Source organism: Lepidochelys olivacea (genome assembly GCF_965140295.1).
Source record: "Lepidochelys olivacea isolate rLepOli2 genome assembly, chromosome: 5".
Classification (NCBI taxonomy): Eukaryota; Metazoa; Chordata; order Testudines; family Cheloniidae; genus Lepidochelys; species Lepidochelys olivacea.
This window is the reverse complement of record NC_140415.1, coordinates 24,980,839-25,008,260: the sequence shown is the minus strand read 5'-3', so window position 1 is coordinate 25,008,260 and position 27,422 is coordinate 24,980,839. Positions and strand designations below refer to the sequence as shown.

The window sequence follows — 27,422 nt, the reverse complement described above, 5'->3', positions numbered from 1 at the left end:
TTATACTGATTGCATACGGTCAGCACTGGATGGCTGCATTCTGATATGTTAAAATAAATGTGTCTTGACTAATTGGCTTACATTCTTTTCTTCAATTCATTTTTCTAGGAGGATGTCCATTTGAGAAACAGCTTTAACCTTATTAATCAGCTAGTAGAAGCTTAATTACTTACATATTTGTGGGGTGGCTCTACCAATTTGGAAAAGCAGCGGACCTGCCACCGAATTGCCACCGTGGGACATGGGCTGCCGCCCCATTCTAAATGCCGCCCCAAGTACCTGCTTGGAAAGCTGGTGCCTGGAGCTGGCCCTGCACATTTAACAGCTACACAACCATAATATTATATTGTTTAATATAACTGAAATATGTACTATAGCATTATCTCCCCTAGTACAACCAACCTCTAGCTGAATGCACAAAAAGAGCAAAGATGAAAAAATGGAAATAGTTTATTTGCTGCATAAGGAAACATTTTGTAAATTACATACAAGAACAAATGCTATGCTATAGTGTATACTTTTCAATATTTCACAAAGATAATTGTAATAAATATGCATAACAAAACAAGGTAGAAGACTAAATCTGAACAGCAAACTACAAAATGGTTCATCAAGTTTTAAACTTTACTTAAAAATTTCAAGCATGCAATTGCTGCAATACAGAAAAGTCGTCCTTTCACATTTCTTTGGAGTATTTTCCAAATTGTCTAACGAAAATACTGTCCAAAATTAACAATCATTAGTTAAACAACCTAAGAAAAGTAACAGAAAGGTCTAAATAATGCAAAGTTTTTAATCCTTTTGAGCTTTGTCCTTGTTAGGAATTATCTGATGTAAGTGCACTGTGTGTCCAAGCCAGCCTGAGGCACTATAGATTCTGTCAAATTAGGAGTCTATAAAGTTCATAGATTATGTAGCTCTGGAAATATCTCCATCAACAGGAATAAAACCAATGCCATAACTGAAACTGCAAGCTAGAATGGTTTTAACCCTTAAATGCACTGTGTTCTTAGAAATATTCTTCCTTAGTTCTCTACTATTCGCTGTCATTTTACCACATAAAACACTTCCAATTCTACTTTTAATTCTTAAAGACAGACAAAGGCTTCAGTGATGCCCTCTCCTGCCCAAGACACTTGTAGAAATTATTGTTAGATGACAGCACAAATGTCTCATGTTCTCCTGCATTTGATGAAAGAGCAGGATGAATGGTCATTTACACTTCAATGCTCTTGGATATGCTGACAGATCTATGACTTTACAGTTTTTCCGAGCTGAGAATACTTAACTATGCTTTAGTCTAGTCTAGCTGAATACTTTGGGTAAAAAGAGAGCCTTAAACATGGTTACCTAAAATATTTGTTAATATAGTTTAATGCAAACATCATGTAGCAAAATGGTTTAGTTACAAAAAAATTTCATTGGAGGGCCAATAAAAATATATTGAAGAGCAGATCTTTACAAAAGTGAGGTGAAGAATTGTGAGGCATTGAGTCTCACTGTAAACATCCTGCATTCACTAGAATCCCTTGTTTCCCTTGAAGTATATGTGTTATTTTTTCCTGAGCTCCATGGCCAACAGCAGTGTGAATATTTGCATAGAGAGTCTGACCTACTGAAAAGGGTTATTTTGTACAGAACTTTTGAGGTTCATCTGATTTATGGTTTTACATTCTAAATTAGTTTTGTTTATGTTATAAACTATTGTGTCCAATATTGAGACAATGCAATTAAATATAAAGATGTACGGCATGGATTTTATATACTCAGTGTACAGCGGACATGGTAACTCATAATCCATGTTAATCTTGTTAAACATAAAACAAATTACAGGTAAGTTTAGTTGCTTGATGTTCTGGCTTACTAAGCAAAATTTCACACAAATATCTGCTTTTGTTCATTACTACATGGGTGAATGAACACTGCCCAACCCCAGGTCACATCTGGGAAGATGCAAGGATGCAAGGGCAAAAACACTGAGCAGACTAGAACACCCCACCTCCTTTTCAATATCCAGGACCAGGACTCAGAATGGAGAACTTCACCTTTACCCAGGAGGTGTGACTATTTGTGTCAAGATGGAGTGTTGCATGCTGGGACCTGTAGCCCACCCTGAAAGCATCTCCATATTGAAGAAGGAAGCTGTGAAGCACAACACAACACTGCGGACCACACTTTACATCTGGGGTGGCCAAAGTAACAACAGCTCTGAAAAATACTTGTATTTTGGATATGAAAACAGTACTCTGAAAACTTTGTGGGAAGGAAGATGATGTGCAGATGTGTTAGGTCATAGTACATAGAATGAACAGGAAGATTGGCAGAGACAAATCCAGTTCACTAAAAAAAAAAAAAAAAAAAGCAGCAGGTTGCCAATTTTAAATCTGGTGTTAAGGTGAGCCTAGCTAAACACCATGGCAGCATGACAGGAATCAATACAAACAGTTTGTTTCACTTTTTTTGTGATTGGCTTTTGCACATTGTTAAAATCTGTTTAAGCACTTTCTGGACATCTTCATCCATTTGACCCTAGACAGAAAGAGGAAAAAGTACGTTTAATTCTAGCACCTTTTTACTCTTTCATAAATTTTACATAAATGAGTAGTTTTAAAAGTATATTAACCCCCCAACTCCCAATCTTTTTTAAGAGGATGTTGCTTTAAATTTCTGTTAAATAGTCAGACTTTTTGTCTAGGGTAACCAAAAGATAAGAAGCTATTTTCATTATAGATTTGCAGAAGGGACCTCTTACATTAAAACACAACATATCTCACGTAACTGAGAAATATGCAATCATACCTGCACAGCATAGAGAAGATGCATCCTGTACACTGACACAATCTCCTGGTGCTGTTTCTTTGTCTCCTAAAAAATATTAAGATGCCAAGTCAAGGAATGTGCATGCAAATTCACTTAAAAAAACCACCACATTTTGTTTTAGAGCACATGGATCTCGACAGCTATGATAAAATGGTATCTTTACTTATATAAGAAAACTATAGTGCTCATCTGCATGCATGCATTACACCAAGCAGTATTTTACAATTGGGCCAGCCAAAATAGGTCCCTTTGAAGTGTATGGCCCACTAAGAGGCTATAGCTTTATCTTCACCAGGAAAGTATATAGTACAGCTGTTATTGGTGCTCAAAATGGTTTAGCTGCAGACAGACAGGATCAAACCACAGTGAGCCACAGTCTCTGAAACTGTAGCTGGTTTTTCTGCAAGGAAGCTAAACCACTTGCAGTTAAACAGTTTTCAGCAACAGTTCAACTGCACCCACTGCCACACCCCTTTGTCAGCAATGAGTAGATTTCTTAGTGCAGATGAGGTTCATAAGGGTCCTGTCCTATGGAGCTCTGGCAAATTACTACATATTCAGCCAAAGACAAGCCCCTCTTCTGTGGTCACAGAATGCTGTGGCCCAAGAACCATCTCCCAAGTAAACCTGAAGTTCTGTTTTAGAAACTAGGTTGAGAGAAGTGGGCCATACAACCCTAACATTATACCACCCCTTTCCTAAACTTATCAGTGGGGTGAGAGAGAGGAGACACCAACCCCACAATAGCCAGTAGCCTGGGGTCAGGGCAAGTCCATGCTCTGCCCCAATCAGACCAGGGACTTCCACATCCCAGGCAAGCTTCCTGACCACCAGGCTATTGGCTATTCTTGGGTAGGAGGGTGTGTTGGCCTCTCACTCATTCACGCTCATTAAAACACCACTTTTAAAGGTCTCGGGTTCATCCCAATGTGGAACTTGTAATCTCAAAACTTTTCACAGGAAGGGAAAACCATTTCTGGCCCAGCTCTCGTGGTTAGGCAGTGGAGGAAAGGAAGCAGCTGGAGATGAGAGACTCCTACAGAACTCTGGCAGCAGGCTACGAGATGGCCATAAGCCTTCATTTTTAAGTAGGGCTATGTCTACACTTAAACTGCTACACCACCACTGTAGTGCTTCAGCGTAGATGCTAACTACAGCAGTGGGAGGGGTTCTCCCATTGCTGTAGTTAATCCACCTCCCCAAGAGGCAGTATTTAGGTCAATGGAAGAAAAGGCAACTCAGCTTGTGCAGTAACTGTGGTTCTTCGAGATGTGTCCCTATGGGTGCTCCACTTCAGGTGTGCATGAGCCTTTTGAGCCCTTGATGGGAGATTTTCTGTTAGCAGTGTCCATTTGGCCTGCGGGTGTGCTCTATGCTACCTCGTATTGTGCTCCCAGGTCACACAGAGCTGGGCAGGCAAACCACCTGCAGTTCCTTCTCAATGCGAATGTCCAACAAGAACAGTCTGAAGCAGAGGGGAAAGAGGGTAGGTAGCGGAGCACCCTATGGGTACTCCACTTCAGATGACACCTGAGAAGTATCCTCATAGGGAGAGGGGACCTTTGGAATCAAGTTTAAGACTGAAGACAGTACAGCAAAATCAAGTGCCGCATCAGACCTGACAGTGCAGACCAAGGCATAGCGTTTAGAAAAGGTATGCACTGAAGCCCATGTAGCAGCTCTGCAGCTCTCTGACACTGGAAATGTTTTTGAATAATGCTGTGGAAGTTATTTGTAATCTGGTAGTGTGCGCTAAAATCCTCTGAAGAGGCAAAGCACCAGCTGCATCATAGCAAGCAATAATACACGCAGAGATCCATCTCACCAGTGTCTGTGAAGAGATTGTGGACCCCTTAAATCTTTCTGTGATGGATACAAAGAGTTTAGGTGATTTCCAAAATTGCTTGGTCCTATCCAGATAAAAGGCCAATGCCTATCATATATCTAACGTACAAAGTGAAGTCTCCCGCTGAGGTTTATTTGGTTTAGGAAATAATACCAGTAGATTAATAGCCTGTCTAAGATAGCAATCCAACCCTCAAAACTGCTGTTTTGATGCTGACCGGGTACCTCCTGAATGGAGGGTGGGAAGCTCTTTTCCTCTGGAATCTTTTTCTAGCAGGCTCGGTGGTTCTGTGAAAACCAAAGAACTGAGCCAGGCATGATCTATGGGGCAGTTTGAGACCCGTAGGGTGTATATACCTGAAGATCTGAGCAGGGACCCTGGAGTCCTTCAGCGTAAGCAGGGACTCAACCATAGTTGATGGTCAGAAGCTCTTCTCGGGAAACAGGCGGTCCTCAATTGTATTCTGGACTCTCTCAGGAATCATGACAACTGGAGCCAGGACACCCTGCCCATGACAACTGCTGTGGATATGGATCTAGCAGCAGTATCTGCAGCATCCAAGGATGCTTGGATAGAGGTTCTGACTAATAAATGACCCTCCTTAATAGTGGCATGGAAGTGTTCTCTATGCTCCTGTGGAAGATGTTCAATAAAGAATGCAAATTTCTTGTACTTTGTGTAGTCCTGTTTGGTCATGATCGTCTGATAGTTTGCAATCTGAAATTGGAGGATTGCAGGTGAGCAGGTCCAACCTTTTCTGGTTCTTCTCTAAGGAACAGCCCTGTCTGTCTATCCTGTTCATTTATAGCATCTACCACCAAGGAATTAGGAGGGCGGGAAAATAAAAATTTTGAGTGCCTGGGAGGAACTTAATATTTCTCATCTGCCCATTTACAAGCTGGCAGGAGTTTGCGAGACAGTCATTGCTGGATCCAGAAATGCTTCGTTCATGGATACTGCAACCCAGGTGGGCATCACTTACTGCAAAGTGTCCAGGAGCTTATGAAGTGAGAATCTTTAACCACCTCAAGAGATATCTGGAGTGTACCCACCACCCACTTCACAAGGTCCTGGAATTGACAAAATCCATCAGTCATTGAAGGTGGTAGAGGCGTGACTGACTCGTCCAGAGATGGAGATGAAATATGGGCTTGGGAGGTAACCTCTTTGTACTCAGTAGCCTCTTGTTCCTCAAAGATTGCCTTGTGTTTCGGATTTGGTACAGGAGACCATATGACTCTAGTTTCCTGATGCAGTGTAGCCAGAGTTCTGGCAAATTGCTGCTGATACACTGCCCAGAGATCTCAGGATGGTTCCTAGGAAGGCCCTTATGGGAGTCGGGATGGTATGCAAGACTGATACCACCATCTCAGACCTGGGCAAGGAGGTCTTTGTCAAAGTATGGGTTCCTGTAATGATGCGGAGGGGAACCTCACAGGGATAAGCAGGAGACTGACTGAAAGTTATCTCCATCCTCCTCAGTGTCCTTCAACGGAGGGGGCCCCAGTGAAAAGAATGGAGAATCCTGTGGTACCAGGAAACACTGGTAATCCAGAGACTGGGGTCTTGGTACTGAGAATAGTTCAGAACCCATAAGCAGTGGGTCCCTAACACTCAACAAGTCCCTGGAGTAACAGATTCCTTTGGTATTGAGGAGGTCGGTACTGATGCAGCAGTTGATCTGGTGCGCATAGGTGCCAGGGCCAATGATGTGTGCTTCAATTTTGTCAGTACTGACTGAGCTGAGTGGGAAGGCACCATTGTTGAATATGAAGTAGTCTGTGCTGATCTGGAAGCAGATGATACCAGATACTCCAGGATCTCCTTGCTCCATCAGTACCACAGGAAGTGTCTTTCACCTGCATGGTAGACAGTCGAGACTTCAAGGCCTTTTACACCACAGATCTAGCAGGAAATCAGGACTTCTTGGGAGCTGGCTCCTTGTGGCGGGAGACCGAGCTCCTCCTCTTTGGAGCCTTCCCTGAGTCCTTTGAGATCTTCCCTTTCTCAGGCAAGAACTTGGCTAAAGTTGAAAGGGCACTGCCTCTGTCAGGAGACAGATGTATGGGGGAAAGTGAATCATAGACTATCAGGGTTGGAAGGGACCTCAGGAGGTCATCTAGTCCAACCCCCTGCTCAAAGCAGGACCAATCCCCAATTAAATCATCCCAGCCAGGGCTTTGTCAAGCCTGACCTTAAAAAACTTCTAAGGAAGGAGATTCTACCACCTCCCTAGGTAACACATTCCAGTGTTTCACCACCCTCCTAGTGAAAAAGTTTTTCCTAATATCCAACCTAAACCTCCCCAACCTAAAGTGGGTGGGTCTCCTGCCCTGACTCAGAAGCCAGTCGAAGGGAGTGCTCCACTATCATCATCATGTTCAGCTTGGTCTCCTGATTCTTCCGAGCTCTAGATTTTAGAGCCAGGCAAAAATTGCACTTTGGGAGAGATGGGACTCTCCCAAGCAACAGAAACACTTTGTAGCCAACACCGATCAGGATAACTTCTTGACAAAAGAGGCAGCATTTGGAACATGCTCGGCCAGGCCCAATAAGGTCTCCAGAAAAAAATGGGGGAGGAAAATCGAAAACCTCTCAACTAGCTAATTTTATATTAACAACTAACCCTAACTCGAAACACTCAACTAAACATCAACTCCAAAACACGCTGACGCATGCACGAGGCAGCCACACTAGAGCTCAGTTCTGGTGATACAGAAGGAACTGAGGGTGGTTTGCCTGAGCAGCTGTATATGCCTTCAGAGTGCAGCATTAGGTTGTACACAACACAGGTGCAGGCTGAATGGACACTGCTAATTGAAAAATATCCAACCACAGGCTTGAGAGGCGCATGTGCACCTGAAGTGGAGCACCCATTGGGACACTACTCACAGAAGAATTCATATGTCAACCAAGCGCTATCTACACCGGGAGTAGGTCGGCTTAACTATGTCACTCAGGAGTGTGGATTTTTCACATCCCTGAGTGATGTAGCTGGGTTGACCTAACGTTTTAGTGTAGACCTGGCCTAAATGTTTTATTGTTTAAATGATTTACTACGTCTATTGCTCCCACTAGTATTCCTGAAAGAGACTAATTCTAGCTCAGCACCACATTAACTCCTGCTGCCTGACTGGGGAGAAGGAACAACAGGCACCAGGAAAGCGGTGTAGCTCAGCCGGTTGGGAACTCAAATACAAGAGCTTTCCTTCCCAGAACTTGGTGCTTAAAGAGATCTGTGTTTGGGGGCAGGGTGGGGCGGGGAGGTGTATTTCATAATCTAGGAGCAGCAGCTTTGGTAAGACAATGCCTGAAGTATGCTCCTCAGCAACCAGGCTCAAGTCTTAACTTTTTTTTTTTTTTTGGGAGGGGGGGGGGGTCAGGTCTGCGACTCCTGGCAGGCCTCCCAACACACCCACTTTAAGCACTGCCAGAGCAGCTCCGTAACGCACAGCAAGAGCTTTCTGTGGTTTAAAAAATGCTTTTCGGCTCTTTGCAGCTTGGAAGTCTTCATGTTCTGCTGGACTGGGCCCTTTACTTGTAAACGGGAAACCCCATTGAAGGCCCAATTTTAAAACCATTCAAAGCAGTTCACAATTCTGAGAAAAATTATCATCTTCTTAAAAAAAAATATGGGCCTGTTTGGATAGAAACTTGTCACAAGATTTCTTCCAAAAATATCAGGCTTATTTTAGCTTTTAATTATTTTTTAAAAAGATCTTAACTGATGACTAAATCTGCACCTTTCTGAGCAACACAAAACCCCACTGCAAACTGGCTCTGTACTTTATGCCACACAAGTACACCACATTTTATTACAGCTATAACATGTTGGATCAACTGTTAAACATTGCTCTAACAGCCCAGCGTCTCAGAGGTTTGGATATCCATTTAAAGCTGTGGCATTTCTGCTACAGTTTAGTTTAGTTGTGACACAGCAAAATGAACAAATGTATTGAGATGTGATGACATCTGCTTAGGAGGTGCCATAATTATTTTATCAACCCATTTAATGCCAATTAATGCTTAACCTCAACACAGTAGCTTAAGCAACTGCATTCTGTATAATGCAGTATCATTTCAATTATTGGGAACTGCTGCACTATTTCCCGTATCTCCAGAGCAGAAAATGGAGTGAAGTTGACTGATCTAAGTGCGAGATCTCTGGGGATATACTGGAACACAGTAACTCAGTTTTGTATTATTGCTGAAAGAGTGCTTTGCTGTGACAATAATGAGGATTCACTACTATCAGTTATAGCATATATTAAAAGGGATCACTTTATTGCATTAAGCATCCATTTCTCGTACTCAGTAGTTGTGCTTCACTTTAACTGGGCACTGTAAGGAAGACTTCACATCCTATTTGCAATCAGAGCAGCTGGAGTTTATCAGTTAAGAAACCGACACTTACAGCCAGTTGATTTTGTAACTGTTTCACTTGTTGCTGTAATGCCTCCAGCTGTTGGCTTTGTCTTTTGGGTGCACTGGTTGAGTAGGAAAGCTGAGAAAGACTGTTCAATGCTTCTTTTAACTTGCAAACTTCCTTGGACATCTCATTGATCTATCAAGGAAAAATAGTACATGTGAAAGGATGCAAGAAATACGGTTTTGCTGTGCTTTATTTAGAGAACATTTGTGCCTTTTTTTCTGAATTCTGAAAAAGCAACCCTACCTTGATCTGAGGCACAAGGCGGCTACTAGGTAAACAAAAGGTTATAGTGCTCCCACCATGCTGCAACTCTTTGTCTACACAAAGGGATGTAGCTCTTTCTCAGCCAGCTCTGCAGTGCCTCCTTCTTACTCTGCAAGCCAGTAGGCAGTTCTAGCTTCTCACTAGTACTGGGAGGAATGCACACAGATGTAGGTCCTCCCAGCTGGCTACTCTCTCCATCTGCCTCTCCCAGAAATTGTTTCTCTCCTACTTACCTTTCTACCTCTATTTCCTTCCCCGCAAATCTCTGGCATACTACTCTTCTTTCTGCCTACATCTCACCCACCATTCCAGCTCCCTCCCCACCAAAGCCTCTTGGCTCACTGCCAAATTTCCCTCCACCATCCTGATCATTTTAAGCATTCCGTTTCTGTTAGCAAATTTGCTTTTGTACAGAATTCTCACATTTCCAAATGGAAACTCATTGCTTTAACAACTTACGTGAAGCAATATTTATACCATTGAGGTATTGCGTTTACTGACTCTATGGGCACAGCCTCTGAATACATCTATGTCTGAAGACAGAAATGCAGCTCGCTTGGGCCAAGTATACACAGCCAGCAAAATGTTATATAGCCAGCTACCACATCTGTGGCCCATTTTCTATTATAAGAACTCTGTGCTCTCAGATATCCCAATTATGGAAAAAGATGAGTAGGTATGGGTGAAATGATCTGGGTAAAATAAGAACTGTAGGATCTTTGGTCACTTGTGCATCTTTATTTAGGTTTGCAAAACTTCTCTCCCTGTGGATCTCTCCCTGTTCTAACTCCCACGTCCATCATTTCAAAACAGGAGTGCAAGCACTTGGGCAACTGGGCCACATATGACTTCACCTGACAGTGACAGATCATGCAGCTCTCCTTGTGGGGATCTCCACAGGGTCAAATATGCATTTAGCCAAACAAGCTTTTATCAGTATTAAAGATGGGATTCTGGGACCTTAGATTACAAGACAGAAAGGTGTATTCAAAAGTTATACTCCGTGACACTTTGTTTAATATGGAGCTGTGAACTGCATGCGTTACTCAAGTTGCTTTATAAGGTCTAAACATCCAGGAAACCCAATCTCTTTAATGAATCACTAACCTTTTTATCTTTATCTTCTTCTAGCTTTGACGAGCTTTCTGCATATCTTTTCATGTCAAGAAGATCTTCTTGAGCTTGATGGTACTTACGGTAAAGTCCATTTATTTCCTGCTCCTTGCCCTCAAGGAGAGTTTGAATACCTTCTTTTTCCCCTTTTAATTGCAAGACTTCATTTCTCAACTGTGCAGCATCTACGGACACATTCTCTTTCTCTTTCATTAAATCCTTTAGTTTGGATGACAAAATATTAACTTCACCTTCTAACGATGACTGGAGTTTTTCATATGAAGCTCTGAGCACCATTGCTTCCTTAATTGCAGCTTTTTCTTCCAACAATTCCTTCTGCAGATTTCTTACCTCAGTTTCCTTGTTAATAAGCTCTTCCTTAAATTCATTTATTTCTTCTTCCATTTCCTTTGCCGTACACCTGAGAGCAGTTACCACCTCAAGATGCTCAGCAACTGGTACAGAGTTTTGTTTCTGAGTATCTATCAGTTGCTTGAGCTGAGCTACTTCATTTAATACCTGTGTGTACTGGGACTTCATGTCAGATAATGCATCTTCAGCTTTATCTTTCAATGAATTTGTTACCCACATCAGTTTCTCATGCTCATCTCTAGGAATGTATTCCAAAGCTACATCCTCTAATACTTTCCTCTTCCTGTAATCTTCAAGCTCTGTTTGTGCTTCTTTGTACAACTGAGACAGCTCACTAACTTGTCTGTGTAGGTCATCTATCATTCTATCCCTTGCTTCTTTTATCTCCCGAGCTTCATCACTGGATTCCAACTGCATCTGATTTAACTTGTCTTGTAGCCTTTTGATTTCTCCTTGCCCTTCTTTGTATCTCTCGATCAACAAAGCTTTCTCTTGGTTAATGTTCTCAATTATTGAACAATAAGAATTTTTTATTTCCTCACATTCTTCTATAGACATTTTGCTAGCAACGTTCTGCTCTCTTTCTTCAAGTTTTTCCTGTAGCTCTCTCACTTTCTCTTTATGCCTTTCACTTTCCTCTAATGCTTTCCTGAGTTCTTGCTTTAGCACTTCAATTTCCTCACATGTAACCCTCAGTTCATGGACATCCGAGTAAGTATCTTTGTTTTCAGAAGCAACAAGGCCCAATTTCATCTGCGTTTGTACATTCAAGACCTCTTTCATAGCTTCTTCATACCGGCATTGGGTTTCTTTAAGTTTCTGGCTAAGATCAGAGCTATTTTCAGAAATATCTGCACTGTTTAAATTAATTGTTTCTGGGATTCTAGACTGAAGTTGGGTCTCTAAGTACTCTCTTTTTGCTTCGGAATTATCTAATTTCCTCTGTATATCCTTTAAATCTTCTTGTAGACGCTTAATTTTTACCTCATTGTTGCTTGTTGACTTCTCTTGAGTTTGTGTTGCATTTAATGAGGATGATTTTAGCTCCTGAGCTGAAGTTTGACTTTGTCTATCCACTGACTGATCAAACTCTGTTTGGGTGGAATGATAGGAATCTAGGGTGGAATCCATTTCTGTTTCTCTGGGTGTTTTTTCCTGCATAAAAATCATTAGTGTTTATAAAACAATATATGTTACTGAGTAGATTAAGTAAGGAACTCTTACTGTGCCCTACAGAGATGAACAATGAAAACATTGTGGGCTAGATTTTCAGCAAAGCTTAGCACGCAAAGGAAGATACTGGCTGCTAAGTGCATCTAAATACCTGGGATGATTTCTGAAGCACAAAAAGGATCAAAAGCTATGAGAGTTAAAATGCTGAAAACCCTCAATCATTAGTCAGAGTTCTGAAATAATTAACTCCATCTATAAAAAAAAAAAAGGCTATCATCTAATTTATGGGGAAAATGAGAATTGCAAACGATTTCATACTCGAAGTCAAAGTTTCCTCTTGATTTCTTGAAACTCTTAACTACCTACAAACTGTCTTTTAATTTATCTTCACAGCACATCACTATAAAACAAAGTAGTTCTTTATTCCGCTATTCAAGAACTGAAAGATCCCTTTCCTTTGAATTAGGTGCATAAATGTAATACATACCTGTAATTTGTCTTGCAACTCCTTATTGTGTAGTGTTAGAGAAGCAATTTTTGCTTGCAACAATACAAGCAGATCTTGCTGGTCAGTTTCAGAACTTATATCCAGTAAGCTATCAGCACCTTTAAAAAAAATGGTTTCAAACCATTTAAAACAACTGAAGTGATGACATATTTCCTGCTTTTGCTACAGTCACTATCCTTTCACATAAAATCATTATGACTTTGAGATGGTGTGAACTTGTTTTGTTTTTTTCCATAAGAACAGCCATACTGAGTCAGACCAAAAGGTCAATCTAGCCCAGTATCCTGCCTTCCGACAGAGGCCAATGCTGCATGTCCCAGAGGGACACCATTAATATGCCAAATGAAGGAATTATTTCTAGCTAGATTTCTAAAAACGGTTTAATCACTGGCACGTCAGTTTTTCTACAGAGTTACAATGCTGAAACCATTCTCTAATATCATTAGCATTATTCCTACATTTAAATGGTTCTAAAAGACAGTTGATAAAAAGAATAAGCTTTGAGAATTAAAGAAGGCTTTATTATTCACCTTACCTGTAGTACTATCACTCAATCTATCCTTGTTATCTCGCTGAATGGAGCTGATCTCTTCCTGTGAGACACAAGGAGACAACCCTTTCACTTCAAGAAGTTCTAGACTTCACAGAAATGAGTATGGAATGAGGTCAAGCCCTGCAGAATGGATGCTCTGGGGTCTGATGTCTTGTTCCAAACAACATTCCTTAAAAGTTAGGGGCCAGATTTCTAAATTCACCTAAGAGATTTGGCCTCCCGATTCCCATTAAAATTAATGTGATCTGGGCATCCACACTCCCGCAGGCAGTTTTGAAAGTCTTTGCCTATGCGCCAAATTATGCAATGTAGTGCGTATGATATATTTAAAACATCAAAGGACTACAGTCTTCGATAACACAGGGTGAAATCACACAGTAGCAAGTGGCTACTCATCCCGATGAAATCTTTTGAACGAGGACTGTCTTTATTGTATGTAATGAACATGCCAGGCACTTTGTTAGCACTAAATAACTTGCTACTGTGTGTTAAGATGCAAAACATTTACTCATTTATTATGAATTACCACCACATTTACTGAAAGAAAATATCAAAATAAGTTTACAAAAATATATGCCCTTTGATTTTACGCACATTATAAACCATTTATTTATCAAAATTCAACCATTCACAGTGGATCTCCCAGTCACTGATGTGGATTATCAAAGTTCTATATTTTTATCCCCTTAAATACAGCCAAAGTTTATTAAAATAACAGAACAGCAAGAGTAAATATACCTTGCATACTTGTTCAGTGAAGAACACCTGTCCTTTTCCAGCAATTGGAGTTGAGGTTGCTGAACGTGGAGAGGACAAATCACTGAACTGAAAAAGAAGTGTGTGCATGTGTGTGTATATATATTAGGGAGTTCTACTGCCTGGGTTAACATATGCAATAATTCTGTGTTAGCACCAAACAGCAAACCTAATTACTCAATGCTGTTCTTAGCCAGCAGCACACATGCATTATTTCCAGACATGAGCAATGTTTCAGTTTAATAACCTATTTGTTAAGCTGTAATTAAATCCCATATTATATATCTTTCCTGCTCTCTCCCCTTATTAGATTTCTACAGCTATCTGTATGTGGAAGTGCATTTTAAGCCATTCATCAAAAGAGACCACCTTTATGTGCAGCTTTTAGACCATGCCACATTTCTAGCAGCTTTCTTAATAACTGTAACCAATACGGGTTTTCAAGATGTCATCCTAACCTTAGAAAAAATCTACTCATAACACATGAGACAGACATATAAAATAACACAGCAGATTTTGCCAGCATCATTCACATTGTGCTCTGGATCTTTCCCATCCCACTACAAATATCAAAATGTTCAAACTTGGACTTTTTCTTTACCTGGAGAGGACTGATAGGAGGAGGTGGGGCTTTGCGTTTTTTTGGAGTTCCACTTCTTTCTGAACTTAATTTAGAGACTTGGTCATGCTGAAAGTTTCACAGGCCAGAGAATGGAGGTTTGTTAATTTGGTTAGTAAAGTCTGAGTAAGCAGTTTTATTAAAAACCCCACATAACTTGAGCAATTTGTTCCTTGTCTCATTCAAGCTTCTCCACAATAACTACATTGCTATAGTAGGCAAGATACTAGGCATGCTTGAAGACAAGGATGGCCCCCACCCCCTTTGCAATTCATGCTTCAGCAAAAACAAAGATTTAGTGAAAAAGCACAAGCTGATGAAAGGTTTAGCATTTACTAGTAATCTCAAATACATCATTCGTTCACAGCTTAGTTAACTGACCACGAATGGCCATTTTTCTTCTTCTTCGTCAACCACTCTTGTGTTTGGATAGCATGAAAGAACTATTTCTTCTGGAAGGGGAGCGCCTGAATCAGTCACTCCATGGCTTCTCACTTTAATGGGGTGTGCACCCTCCAAAATATTATGCCCCTAATAAGTGCTAGTAGGGCATTTTTATTGCTTCAACCTGTGGGATTTTCACCACTGGGCTCTCCAGCAAAGGGCATCCCAGCAATACCCCTTGTAACCCTGAAATATCTGTTTCCTGTTGAAAAGCTTTGCCTTTGTCTGTCTCCATAATCAAGGTGTGAGAAAGTCCAGTCTTGGGGCCCAAACTCTTGAGTTTTTCCACAAGAGTTTGTGCTTCCTCTCCCTAACCACAGAACCACACCCTTCCCCCCAGCACCCTTTTCCTGCCTCCCCAAAGCTGATTGGTTACTGAATCTTGTAAAAGGCAAAGTTTAAAAAAGAGAAAAAAGCTATTAAAGCAATATATTTCTGCAACATGCTTCTACTATGAGCAACTCAAACATTCATACTATAGAACATTATAATTACAGGTAAATCTCAGTGTGACATTTATTGGTGCTTTTAAGCATATGCCATTTATCATTTTCACAGGAAGTCACAGACCTGTATAGTCTGAATATTTTCAAGTAACATGAGAGAGACAAATACCTGCTTTGGCTTTGTTGGTGACTTCGTATCTGTAGAGCAGGGAGGGGGAAAAAAGTGTTTTATGTTAAATACCATTAAGAAAAAAAGCAATAATGTCTTTGCATGGCCCCACCCCACCCTGACTGCCTGCAATGCCAGCCTGGATATCCCATTTGTCTACTTCTTCTCCAACAAGTCTCCTGCATTTCTTTCATGCTGCCTACATACTTGGAATACCCTTCTTGAAAGAGTCCACAAGGCCACTCCCCTCTCTACATTAGAGCCTCTCCGTGACATCCATCACTGGGAAGCGTAAACAAAATTAGCCAGCTAAGAACTTTAATTTATTCCCTTCACAGAATAAAAAGCCCAACTCCATGCTGTGTGCTAGCCCTTGCTATGTTACTGCAGTAATTTCCCTCTGTTCCTCTTCCTCATAGCTGCTCCCTATTGCTCCACTAGCCCCCTGGAACACTATCTGGCAAGTTTTTTGGAGCAGGGATCACTTCTGTGTTTTAGGAAGCACCTCGCAAACTGGGTGCAGTGCTAAGTTAAACAGCATGCTAATTACCTGCAAGAACTAGCACATTTCAAGATAGTGCAAAAAGTAAATTCACTTCTCGTTGAAAACAGATCAGGTCAGTTCAAACTGACACATTATTTCCTCTCACATACCGGCATCCGGAGAGATCTTCGACAGGAGGAGGCTCTGAATCCCGGCGTTCTCAGAGAGCTTGGAGTAATGTAGGGCATCGTGTCCAAGGGCATCTACAAGGCTGAAGTCAGCACCCTTTCTGACCAAGGCTTCCACAATGTTAAGGCCGCCAGCTTCACAAGCCAGCATCAAAGCAGTTCTAGAGAAAACACACAGAGCCCAAGTGTAACGATTCTACTCTTAGGGCAGTAGCTCTGTCACATAACTTTTTTGGGAAAAACATCCTGAGTCATGGACAAACATCCATAAAATCCAAGATTTGTTTTTTTAAATCAACATGCACAATTTCTCTCCTCATTTCTCCCCACACACCTGCTCCCACCCCAGCCCCCACCCTACCCCTAGGGCCTTTTTGAGGAATTTGGCATTCTGATCCTTGCTCCATCTTGAGTCTCATCACTGCACTTCCAAGAGGAGGTACCTGATGAGCAGCTTTTATCAGCAGGCTGTCCAGTTTTCGAAAGGAAACTGGCACAGAAGCAGCTTCTGATTAGAAAGGCTGTCAGATGCCAGAGCCAAGATCAAACTACAGCCCTGAGAGTCATGGTGCAGGACAAGAGCATCTATTTGAATACAGCTGCATTTCACTCATTGCCTTTAAGTGAACGCAGATACAGTCATGGAGATTTACTCATTTCAGCCAAAAAGCAAAATAAATTGAAAAGACACACAGTGAAGGAGGACAGCTCAAATCTCCTCTAGAAAACCAAAATATCTTGTTATCCCACAAAAAAATTTAGCAATCAATCCCAACTCCAAGGCTAGGCAACCTACAAACAGTGTCAAGAGCCTGGAATAGTGGATTGCATGCAGCAGGAGTACACTGTATTTTTTTAAAATCCTTCCAAGTTACTTGCAGGGATGAAGAGTTTTATCAAAAGTACTTTGCTGCATACTAGCATTTGTTTACCCTCCTGTGAAAAATACGCTGCCCTCAGCTTGAAAATAGGTCTAATAGATTGGTGTTTTTTAGTTTGTGCTTTGAAAGGAACAGATAAGAACAATGGCAAACACGATCATGGCAATGAATTTTTTTCAGAGTAGCAGCCGTGTTAGTCTGTATCTGCAAAAAGAACAGGAGTACTTGTGGTACCTTAGAGACTAAAATTTATTTGAGCATAAGTTTTTTTCTCCTGTTGATAATAGCTCATCTTAATTAATTAGCCTCTTATTCCACTTTTTCATGTTCTCTGTATGTGTATTTATATCTATCTATATCTTCTTACTGTATGTTCCATTCTATGCATCCGATGAAGTGGGCTGTAACCCATGAAAGCTTATGCTCAAATCAAATAGTCTCCAAGGTGCAACAAGTACTCCTGTTCTTTTTATGGCAATGAATTGTTTCCTTCCATATTTGTCAAAACATTATAGCACTCCTTTCACTCACCACTTGGGGGCAGAAGCATGGTGGAAAGATGGCAGTTGCACAGCAGTGTGTTAAAATAGTAGTGGAAGGGAGGAAAGTGAAGAATATCATATTCAAGTGAAATTGCAGAGATGATTTTAGAGTAATTGCCCAACTGGAATTTGGACAGGATATTCAAGTTGGACAATCCCAATTTTTATTTTTTCATATTAAGAGAGCTTACATAAATTAGTGATACATATTGCCACAAAATCAGATATATAATACGTTCAGCTAGTCTTCATACAAGGAGGAGAGGGCAGAAAGAAAAACAGAGTTTCTCATTTAGTATCATCTTCCTCCCTTCTATTCACCATTACTGTTTTTTAAAAAGAGCAGGAATATAACTACTGTGCTGTCTACTGAAGAGTGAAATGCTCTCATACAAGTGGACAATGAACTTTCAAGAGTTTCCATAGAGTCAACAGAAAGCCTGTAAGCGAAAGGTAGAGAGACCTCTCAGAGTGGACAGCACTGTAGGTTCAAAACAAGGACAAGGCCATTCAGCAACTGGACAAAGGGGCTAGTTTTCTTCTTTTCTTAGAAAAGCTGACAACAAAACACTGCTCTAATGCACTTAGTCTGTATCAGTCCAAAGTAAGGGCTAACTCTTATTTTTCCCATATGCTGTAAAGTGCTCTAAATCATCTTATCGTGCATTACAATGTGTAAATGCCAAATCTCCTCAGCAATCCATTTTGCTCTGGCAATTTCAATACTGGTTTATAAAACAGTTCAAACATTTTTAAAAAATGTAAATTCCATCAACAAAATTGTAAAAAGAAAAAGTGGGGAAATACTCTTGGGATGCTCTTCTTTAAAAAGCAATTTTGACAAATCATGAGCCTATAAATTCAACGTATTACTAAATGGTGCAGCTATAGAGAATCATAGAATATTAGGGTTGGAAGAGACCTCAGGAGGTCATCTGGTCCAACCCCCTGCTCAAAGCAGGACCAACCCCAACTAAATCATCCCAGCCAGGGCTTTGTCAAGTCAGGCCTCAAAAACCTCTAAGGATGGAGATTCCACCACCTCCCTAGGTAAGCTATTCTGGCGCTTCACCACGCTCCTAGTGAAACAGTGTTTCCGAATATCCAACCTAGACCTCCCTCACTGCAACTTGAGACCTTTGCTCCTTGTTCTGTCATCTGCCACCACTGAGAACAATCTAGCTCCATCCTCTTTGGAACCCCCCTTCAGGTAATTGAAGGCTGCTATCAACTCCCCCCTCACTCATCTCTTCTGCAAACTAAATAACCCCAGTTCCAGCACTTCCATCGTGGAGTCCTTTGTTGTGTCTTCTCTTGCAGTTTTCCAGCATCTGATCATCACAGTACTTTAATGGCCTTTTAGACAGGAAAAATCCTTCTGGAAACATGTCTTGTAGTTATTGGAGCCAACTTGGAAATGTGGACTCAAGCCAGACATGGGAAAAAATCCAATGGAGAAAACCAAGCAGCCTTCAAAAGACTGTATATGAATGTTATTGGCCAGATTCTTGTAGGAGGGATATTTAAGTGTGTTTTTCTCCCATTTTACACCACGCTGGAAGTGTGAAGACTGTCTTAAAGGGGCCAGCTGGCCCTATGTATTTACCCTTTCAAATTTTACTTTAGCCATAACTCTCCGCACACGCTCCAAGCCTTCTCTCACAGCCAGGTGACAACCTCTTATACAATTGTCAACATTTACTATTAATGACAGTTCTGGGGAAGTATGATGAAAAAAGAAAAAAAAACTTAATTTCAAAAGGTCAATATCATGGAATTCACTAATACAACAAAGCTATTTTGTTGTACCTTCCATTTTTGTCCCTGGAATTGATGTCTGCTCCATGATCCAGAAGATGTCTACATATCTCAGCATGGCCATTTTGTACTGCGAACAACAGGGGTAAATTCCCATCCTAGGAACACATTTAAGAAACTATGAACAAGAATGAATTCATTCACCCCCCCAAAAAAACCAACCCTCAGTTAATTTAAACGTTAATTATGACCCTTCCTTCTACAGAACATGGATTGTAAGGCATATCCAGTTTCCCCTTCATAAACCATGGATTTTTCTTCTTTTGTTTGTTATGAAACAAGCGGCAATGTAATTTGGCTTAATTTAATCCCTTGCCTGAGCATCCACAGAGATATCAATCAGCACAGCTTTAGGAATGCTGTTGGTTATTGGTTCTCCCTTTGCTCTTTGGTTAACTCTACAGCAGGTCAGAGCAGGTCTCTAAGGTCCTAGATAAATCATTGAATTTCTTAAGAAATATTTCCACAATAAGTGGTGAGTTTAAACATGAATTAGGTAAATAGAATCAAAAGGACAAGATAAGTCTTCAAGTGAGACAAATTCTAAGTATAAGTTTTGTGATAGACCCAATATCAGATACGACAGGTGGGAAGGAAGAAGTTTCTCTGACTGGAGAAATGATATTCAGACAGCATGCATGAGTGTTTTTATGCCTGAACTCTGGAATGCCACCAGTCTTTTGTCATGCAAGGTATAATTTTATAGGAGGACCTCAAAAGCTTGGGTACAACTCAGTGATTTGTTTTGTCCATGGACATTTCATGGTGGCTACTCTACTTTAAATTAACTTCTCTGAAACCTTAAAGGATATACAGAGTACAGCCAGCAAAAGTGGACTCCATCCACAATGTCTCTATGGATTCAGAGAAGGAGGAGGTCCAATGGTTAGGGTGCTAGCCTGGAAGACCTGGGTTCAATTTTCTGCTCCACCACAGATATCCTGTCTGACCTAGGGCAAAGTACTTAGTGTCTTTATGTCTCTGTTCCCTATCTATAAAATGGGGAAGACAGCACTTCTTTAGCTCACAGAGCTGTTGTGAAGTTAACACGTTAAAGATAAAAAGGTGCTCAGATGCTATGGTAATGGCAGCCAAGGCAATAAAAGGGCCTAAGATATATAGATGGATATACATTGAACAATCTCTTGTTAGCTAGTCCGTAAACAAAAAAAATAGTTTTACAAGAAGGTTAAGCATCATATTTCTTTCCACCCCCCCCACACACAAGAGAAAAGACATGCCAAGTCCTGGGGCACTCTTTAACCATACCCTCATGTCCACATAGCATGTTTCCACTGAAAGCAAAAAACTCCACACCACCACAAAGAGCTTCCCTTACCTCCAGCTAATAAGGAGGAACAGGGAACATCAGTCTCCCCAACATGATAATGCAAACCATTTATTCCAAACTCAACAACATGAGCAAGTATTCAGTGTCACTGTGTATATACATAGGTGCTGGAACTAGGGGTGCTGCAGTACCCCCTGGTTTGAAGCGGTTTCCATTATATAAAGAATTTAGAGTTTGGTTCAATGGCTCTCAGCACCCCCGTTATAAAAATTGTTCCAGCACCCCCAGAGTATATACAAGTTACATGTGGAGTGGGTTGTGTGTTAGCAGGGCAAGCACAAAGGTGCAGTCCACAGTGTGCTTTACAACATGCCTCTGTATAATAATCTGTGCTACACAAGAGATGATTCACCACCTCAAATTCAAGATACATTTAACTTGCAAGGGCTCACTATAGCTGCCAACTTTGCCTTACAAATGTGGGAAAAGAGAAGGGCTGGCACATATAGGGGGGAGGGATAGCTCAGTGGTTTGAGCATTGGCCTGCTAAACCCAGAGTTGTGTGTTCAATCCTTGAGGGGGCCATTTAGGGATCTGGGGCAAAAATTGGGGATTGGTCCTGCTTTGAGCAGGGGGTTGGACTAGATGACCTCCTGAGGTCCCTTCCAACCCTGATATTCTATGATTCTATGGCACTCATTTGACAGCTTTTCTCTATAAAAGAAGAGGGACTTTTCATTTTCTTCAATACTAGAGATGAGATAGTCTTTAGCTGTTTTCCAGCAACTCTCTCGACAGGTTAATTAGCATAATGAATTAGGCACCAAGCTTTTAATCAGTTGTGAAGCCTATAAAAAGCTTGACAACACTTAGGCTGTTGGCCTGCTGACACCACAGCCTATTATGCTGACCAATATTGTCTTTGTTTCCTTGTATTCCTCTGTCAACCTGTCTGTATCCATCTGTTGTCTCTTGTCTTATACTTAGATTACAAACTCTTTGCGGGGAGGAACAGTCTTTTTCCTTTGTGTTTGTACAGTGCCTAACACAACAGGGTCCTGGTCCATGATTAGGGCTCCGAGATGCTACGGTAATACAAATAGTAAGTAATAAGGCAGCAGAAGGAAGAGACTTGCTGGTCAGGACTTGTCCACATAATGTGCCTCAACCACAGCCAACCTGAGCCAACGGAAAAACTCCAGCAGATTCAAATGGGCTTTGGATCAAGGCCATATGCCGGTTTCTGGCCGCTAGCACAAATCCCTCACTTTCATGAGCAGCAAGTTTGGTCTTTTTTGCATTAGGTGGTGAAGCACTTCTCTTTCAGGTGTGCACCAGCAGGTCAGATGTAAAGGCAACTTCCCCACAAAGGAAATAAGGGAAATTAGAAAAAGTATTGCTTAGAAACTGCTGTAATAGACGTTTGCCAGATTGAAAGATGGAAAACCATTTTAAAGCGTTCAGTGAGATAAAGTACATACCAAATCTTTGATATTAATTGGGCATTTGTGCTCACACAAAAGTTGAACTACTTGAAGGCAGCCACATGAAGCTGAAAAAAAATGAATAAAAATCAATTAAATCCATTTTTAAAAAGTCTATTGTCTCTGCACTGCCAGTGTATAATGGTGGAAGCATCAAAGAGTTCAACTCAAACATTCACACTGAAAAATATTAGAGGTTCTCTTTAAAAAAATCCACTGAAAGGGCATTTGCAGATTTAGACGTTTCCCTGACTTCTTGCAAACCAAAGACTGCAGCATTATGTTAGTGTCTGAGAACTAACCAATCAAATTGATTTGTCTTTTTTTACCGTCCAAGCAGGACGAGGGTGGGCAGAATACAAAGAGCATGAATTGAGAAAAGCAAATTATATTTTAAAATAAACTTGTAATCACAGCCCAGAGTAGCATAAGAGGATAGTCTTTTTGCCCAAAAACATGAACAACTTGACCCATAATACATTATATCACCTTTCTTGGCACTTTCATGAGTACCCCTGTTAACTGTACATGATTTTAAAAGCAATACGTTTGATTCACTTGTTTGAAGTGTAGCAACGCTGAAGTCTACTGGCCATATGTCACTACAATCAGTAAAACTGAGATGCCATTGATTTAAGCAAGGAGTTCATTGTAACTTTTTTTTTAAAAAAAAGCAGACACACTGAAACAATGTCAAGAAGCTATAAATAAGAAAAAATTAAAAGAAAAGTGAAGAAAATGTAGTTCTATGAGGAAACAGAAGCAGAGCCTACTTTAATGTATCTTACCGCGGTGCTGACTACTTTTCCAGCCATAACATGAAAATCACACAAGGAGTTACTGGATTTATGTGATAACATTTATCAAGCTCTAGCATAAAAGAGAATGTCTAGGATTGTGTAAATGCCAGAATGAGAGAGTGGATAACAAGTTTTCAACAGAAAAGTTACCTGCATAATGTAAAGCTGTTTTCCCAGAGTTGTCAATGCTGTCTGCTGGGCATTTAGACTGTAGAAAGAAGAAGAAAATGCTTAGAGAAAAATAAAAACACAAAGCATTTGTTTGCTGCAAGTACAGAGGGATGACCTCTTGGGACAACCAGCTTTATGAACTACCACAGATGTTCCAGGCCATAAAAACCAATAAACACTGGGTTAATCATTAGAAGGAATAGTTTTCCTCTCAATAAATCCTAACTACTTTAGCATGCATCCCACTTGCTGAAACACATACACTGGAGTTATGGAAGACAACACTCCTGGGAGGAAGACATGACCCCGTAACCCTCCTGGCCAATGAAGATGATCAAAAGTTGCAGAATAAAGGAAACTATACATTCAGAACAGTCTATATCTGGCTGTCTTGTGTAAAGAGTACTCACAAAAAATCCCCACCTCCAAATTTTATTTAAAAAAAAACAAACAAACCCATTTTATAATGCAGTTTGTCTACATTATTTACAGTCTTTGTTAAAGAAAATGTATGCTTCATCTTTAGGTATATTAAATGAAGTGACTATTAAGATAATAAATACAATTATAATCTATCTTCATGAGGATTTTTCAAAAAGCCATAACTGAATAATTTTAAAATCCTGGCTTTCCTTTAATACTTTTACCATCATACCTAGTTAAAGTAATAAATCTTAACAGTTCTTTAACATGGCATTTTTCAGCACATAAAACTTTAGTAATATTATGCATTAAACTAAAGTGGTATTTTTAAAAGAATTGGTTTTTAAAATGAAAAATATTAGCTCCAGGCCTTTAAACACAGCACATCTATCTATAAACTTTAGCAAAACTGCTGGGTAAGTGGGCTCAGTTGCAAATACATTATCAGCTTCAATAAAGGAAGCCAATACATTTAAAATTTAAGATGTACATCTAGTCTTCTTGAACTCAACTTCAAAGACATGTGTTGATCTTATGCCTTCCTCACATTTGTAACAGCTTACATCACGTAAAGCAAGTCCGCAAAGAAATAGAGGAGTGTGATCAGAGCATGAACAAACTAATGCTACCAATTTCTTGCATTCTCACTGGTTTCTAATTGTTTACAAAGAGATAAATAATACATAACCAACAAAGCAGTTAGCTGCTGTAGCAGCTGAGTGAGTGAATGGGTACTTTCATGCTCACCCACCCACATCCATCCACTATTGGTAGTTGAATTAACCTGTTACTGCATGCAGTATAACCAGCTGGATGTCACTGTCTATGCTATCACTGGTTCGATTAAAACTGCCATTGACTATTGGATCCCATCTCTCAATATCCAAATTCTCTCTTTCCAACTATTACCTTGTCTCCTTCAACATCACCCACTTGCCCCCACTTCTTCCCATCTGCAGGTCCTGTCTACACCACTCTTAATTCTCAACTCCCCGCTCTCTCCTCTGCTGGCTCAGCCAGAGGTTACCTTTGCTATTCTGTCCTCCATCTTCCCTTAATGCCTCTGACTCTCTCCCCCTGCAAGGTCCATCCCACTAACCCCCAACCCATGGCACACTCTAAATATTTGTTCAAGAAACGAGCAGAGGCAAAGTGCCATGACTACGGTCACTTCCTCCATCTCAAATCTGTTATCGCTGCTTTACATTCCACCATCTTCCTAGGCAAGCAGGGCTACTGTGCCAGTCACGTTGATTTCCTCGCCTGCAATCCTCTTTACTTGCTACCTTAGGAAAAGAGCAGTACATTGGGTAGACCTTGCAATGCACATGGAATCCATCCTGGAGACTGCTATGGGTTTGGGGGTGGGAGAAACAAGTTCCAAACCCAAGGACCTCAATGAGGATATTATGCTATCCTTCCCCAATTTAGACAGGGGGCGCAGACCAGGGAAGAAGGGCCCTAAAGCTGAGGGACACCAAGAATGCAAGATTCTGGTGCAGATGATTAGGTGGAACAAGTGGTCGAACTAAAAGAGCCACATTTAGCAGTGGTGCAAGAGAGCTAGTGAACATATGTTAGTGATCTAAAAATCAGTTTCGTTTTACTTTACCTGGAGAAGCCTCTTGATGCAATCAAGGTGGCTGTTCTTTGCTGCAAGATGTAAAGCAGTGTGCCCTAAATTAATAAAAACAAAGCAAATTAAATATTCATAATTATGAATTGCACAAAGCTGAAATTATGTACGGTTCTCACCCCAACAGAATCAAAGAGGGGGCTGGGGAAAGAAGACAACTCCACACCAGACTAAAGACAATTAAGTCTTATTCCAAAAGTAGAGACTACTGGTTCAGTTCAGGTGCCACAAAATAATCCCAGTTTATGATCCTACACGTATAAGGCCATGCAAACTTTATGTAAGATTTGCATGAGGATGGGTGATGAGGGTGGATCACTTGATGATTATCTGTTCATTCCCTTTGGGGCACCTGGCATTGGCCACCGTCAGAAGACAGGAAGATACTGGGCTAGATGGACCTTTGGTCTGACCAGTATGGCCGTTCTTTGTAAGAATCCACCTGGACGGAAGTCAATCTATCGCCCAAAGGGTGCATTTGGTCCGACCACCCTAGTTCATGTTTTCTTACCAAAGGGAAAGAAGCTGCGTGTGTAACTTTTGTTTCTTTAAATATCAATATTGTGCTCTCCATTGCCTAGATACCACAACAGAGATGGGCATATTAAAATATCCTACCTAGATCACAATATTTGGGTGCATTTAGAGAAAACAAGTAATTCCCTCTTTTATAGGCATGCAGCCTCACTTAGAGCTCTCCAGAATTGCTGCACAGATATGTTCAGCAAGTGCTTTTGAGACAGCTGTCATCTTGGGACTGAGCCAGGGACATCCAGAGCTAAAAGCAGGAGCTGCTACACCTTGAGCGAAAAAGCCAGGCCCTTCTAGCTGGGGCTGTAACAGACTTGTATCCTCTGCAGATGAGGCAGAGGGGATGACCTGTAACACACTCACCAGGGACATACACTCAGCAGTCTCCTTTTGTGCCTGTTTTATCAATTTGTCAGTTATCAATACTATCTAACAATGCAATACTGTTTATTGAAACAAAAGCAAAGACTGCAATACCTCATCAGCTTTTATGCATATAACCCTGGAAGAAACGTGGAAGTCAGAAAGAAAAAAGTTAGCATATACCAACTGTGAAGAGGAGAAAGAAGCGGCCAAGAGACAGTGGTCTAATACGGATGCTCAAGAGCCATTGTTTGTGTGGTCAGTGGTACTACATGGAGGATGAGAGAGGACTACCAAAGCAAAGTTTCTTCAAACTGAAACAAGCATCAGTTTGAAGCTCAGAAGAGAATAGCTGCTCACCATTCAAAATGATGAATGGATTAATCAGTCCTAAAACAGGATCATAAAGTGACAAAGTTTGGGTCAAATTTTATATATGATGCACCTACAGTTTCAAAGTTAACCACTCTCCCAATTTTGCATGTGTAATTTGAATTCTTCCTCCAAAATCACAGAGCACCTCTCACATGTGATAAGTATTCTGTTGTGTGCAAAAAAGCTAACCCATCAAGTAGGTATTTTAGTCAGAAACTGATCTAGTCCACCCAATGTTTAAAGCCTATTATTGTGAGAGATGGAGTATTGATGGGTCATTCAGGCAAACTGGACTGGCTAGTTAACATAGAGTATTCATTCTGTACTTACCCCAACCGAAACACCATAGTCTATTAAAAACTCAGCCAGTTATCCCCCATTTTCTCTTTAAAGTATTAATGATAAAAGGCACAGGGATTTTCTTGAGAACTGAAACACTTCAGGCTAAATAGCTCTGAGCTCTGCTTTGGGCAATCAGCTCCTACCATCAGCCATCAATCCTCAGGAAATGCCCTGCGGCAATTCCAGTACAGTTAATGGGGTTAATAGTCTGGATACACAAAGTTAAGCCTAAAAATCTTTACCTAAACTAGGCAGAGTCTTGTTAATTTCATATCTTCAGAACAGGTTTTATGTTGGAGAACCATCAATTATTTTGCAGTCTTGAGTCCACTAGCATGCTTAATTTTATAAACCCGAGGTTGAAATTTTCAAGACTGGAAGTACGAGTTAAGGCACCAGCAGTGTGTATGTTTATGTATGCAGGCATAATACTGCAATTGCTTTAATCAAATTGCTAAAAGATGCATGCAAATGAGCAGTAAAGCACCTAACAAATACAAGCTGTCCAAGCACTCACCCAGTTTTCACAATCAATGTAGCTGCATAATTTCACGTGACATGTTGTTTACAGACTTCTC

The 27,422-nt window shown here is 40.7% G+C and overlaps 1 protein-coding gene across 5 annotated transcripts in view; it reads right to left on the bottom strand.

The window, feature by feature from the left end:
- Positions 1–568: 568 nt before the first annotated feature.
- The window catches only part of RAI14 (retinoic acid induced 14), a 133,663-nt gene continuing 106,809 nt past the window's right edge, over positions 569–27,422 (bottom strand). For 2 of the 5 annotated variants that reach the window (XM_084627920.1, XM_084627921.1), the window contains exons 5-18: positions 25,210–25,274; positions 23,154–23,211; positions 22,201–22,271; positions 19,420–19,526; positions 16,170–16,348; positions 15,516–15,544; positions 14,439–14,525; positions 13,820–13,906; positions 13,064–13,121; positions 12,508–12,626; positions 10,470–12,002; positions 9,081–9,230; positions 2,800–2,865; positions 569–2,529 (exon numbers count right to left, since the gene is read on the bottom strand). In XM_084627920.1, the coding sequence (XP_084484046.1) occupies positions 2,452–2,529; positions 2,800–2,865; positions 9,081–9,230; positions 10,470–12,002; positions 12,508–12,626; positions 13,064–13,121; positions 13,820–13,906; positions 14,439–14,525; positions 15,516–15,544; positions 16,170–16,348; positions 19,420–19,526; positions 22,201–22,271; positions 23,154–23,211; positions 25,210–25,274 (2,687 nt within the window). In that variant the 3' untranslated portion in view covers positions 569–2,451. The remainder of the gene's footprint in view (positions 2,530–2,799; positions 2,866–9,080; positions 9,231–10,469; positions 12,003–12,507; positions 12,627–13,063; positions 13,122–13,819; positions 13,907–14,438; positions 14,526–15,515; positions 15,545–16,169; positions 16,349–19,419; positions 19,527–22,200; positions 22,272–23,153; positions 23,212–25,209; positions 25,275–27,422) is intronic. The other 3 variants (XM_084627923.1, XM_084627922.1, XM_084627924.1) reach the window with 3 other exon arrangements.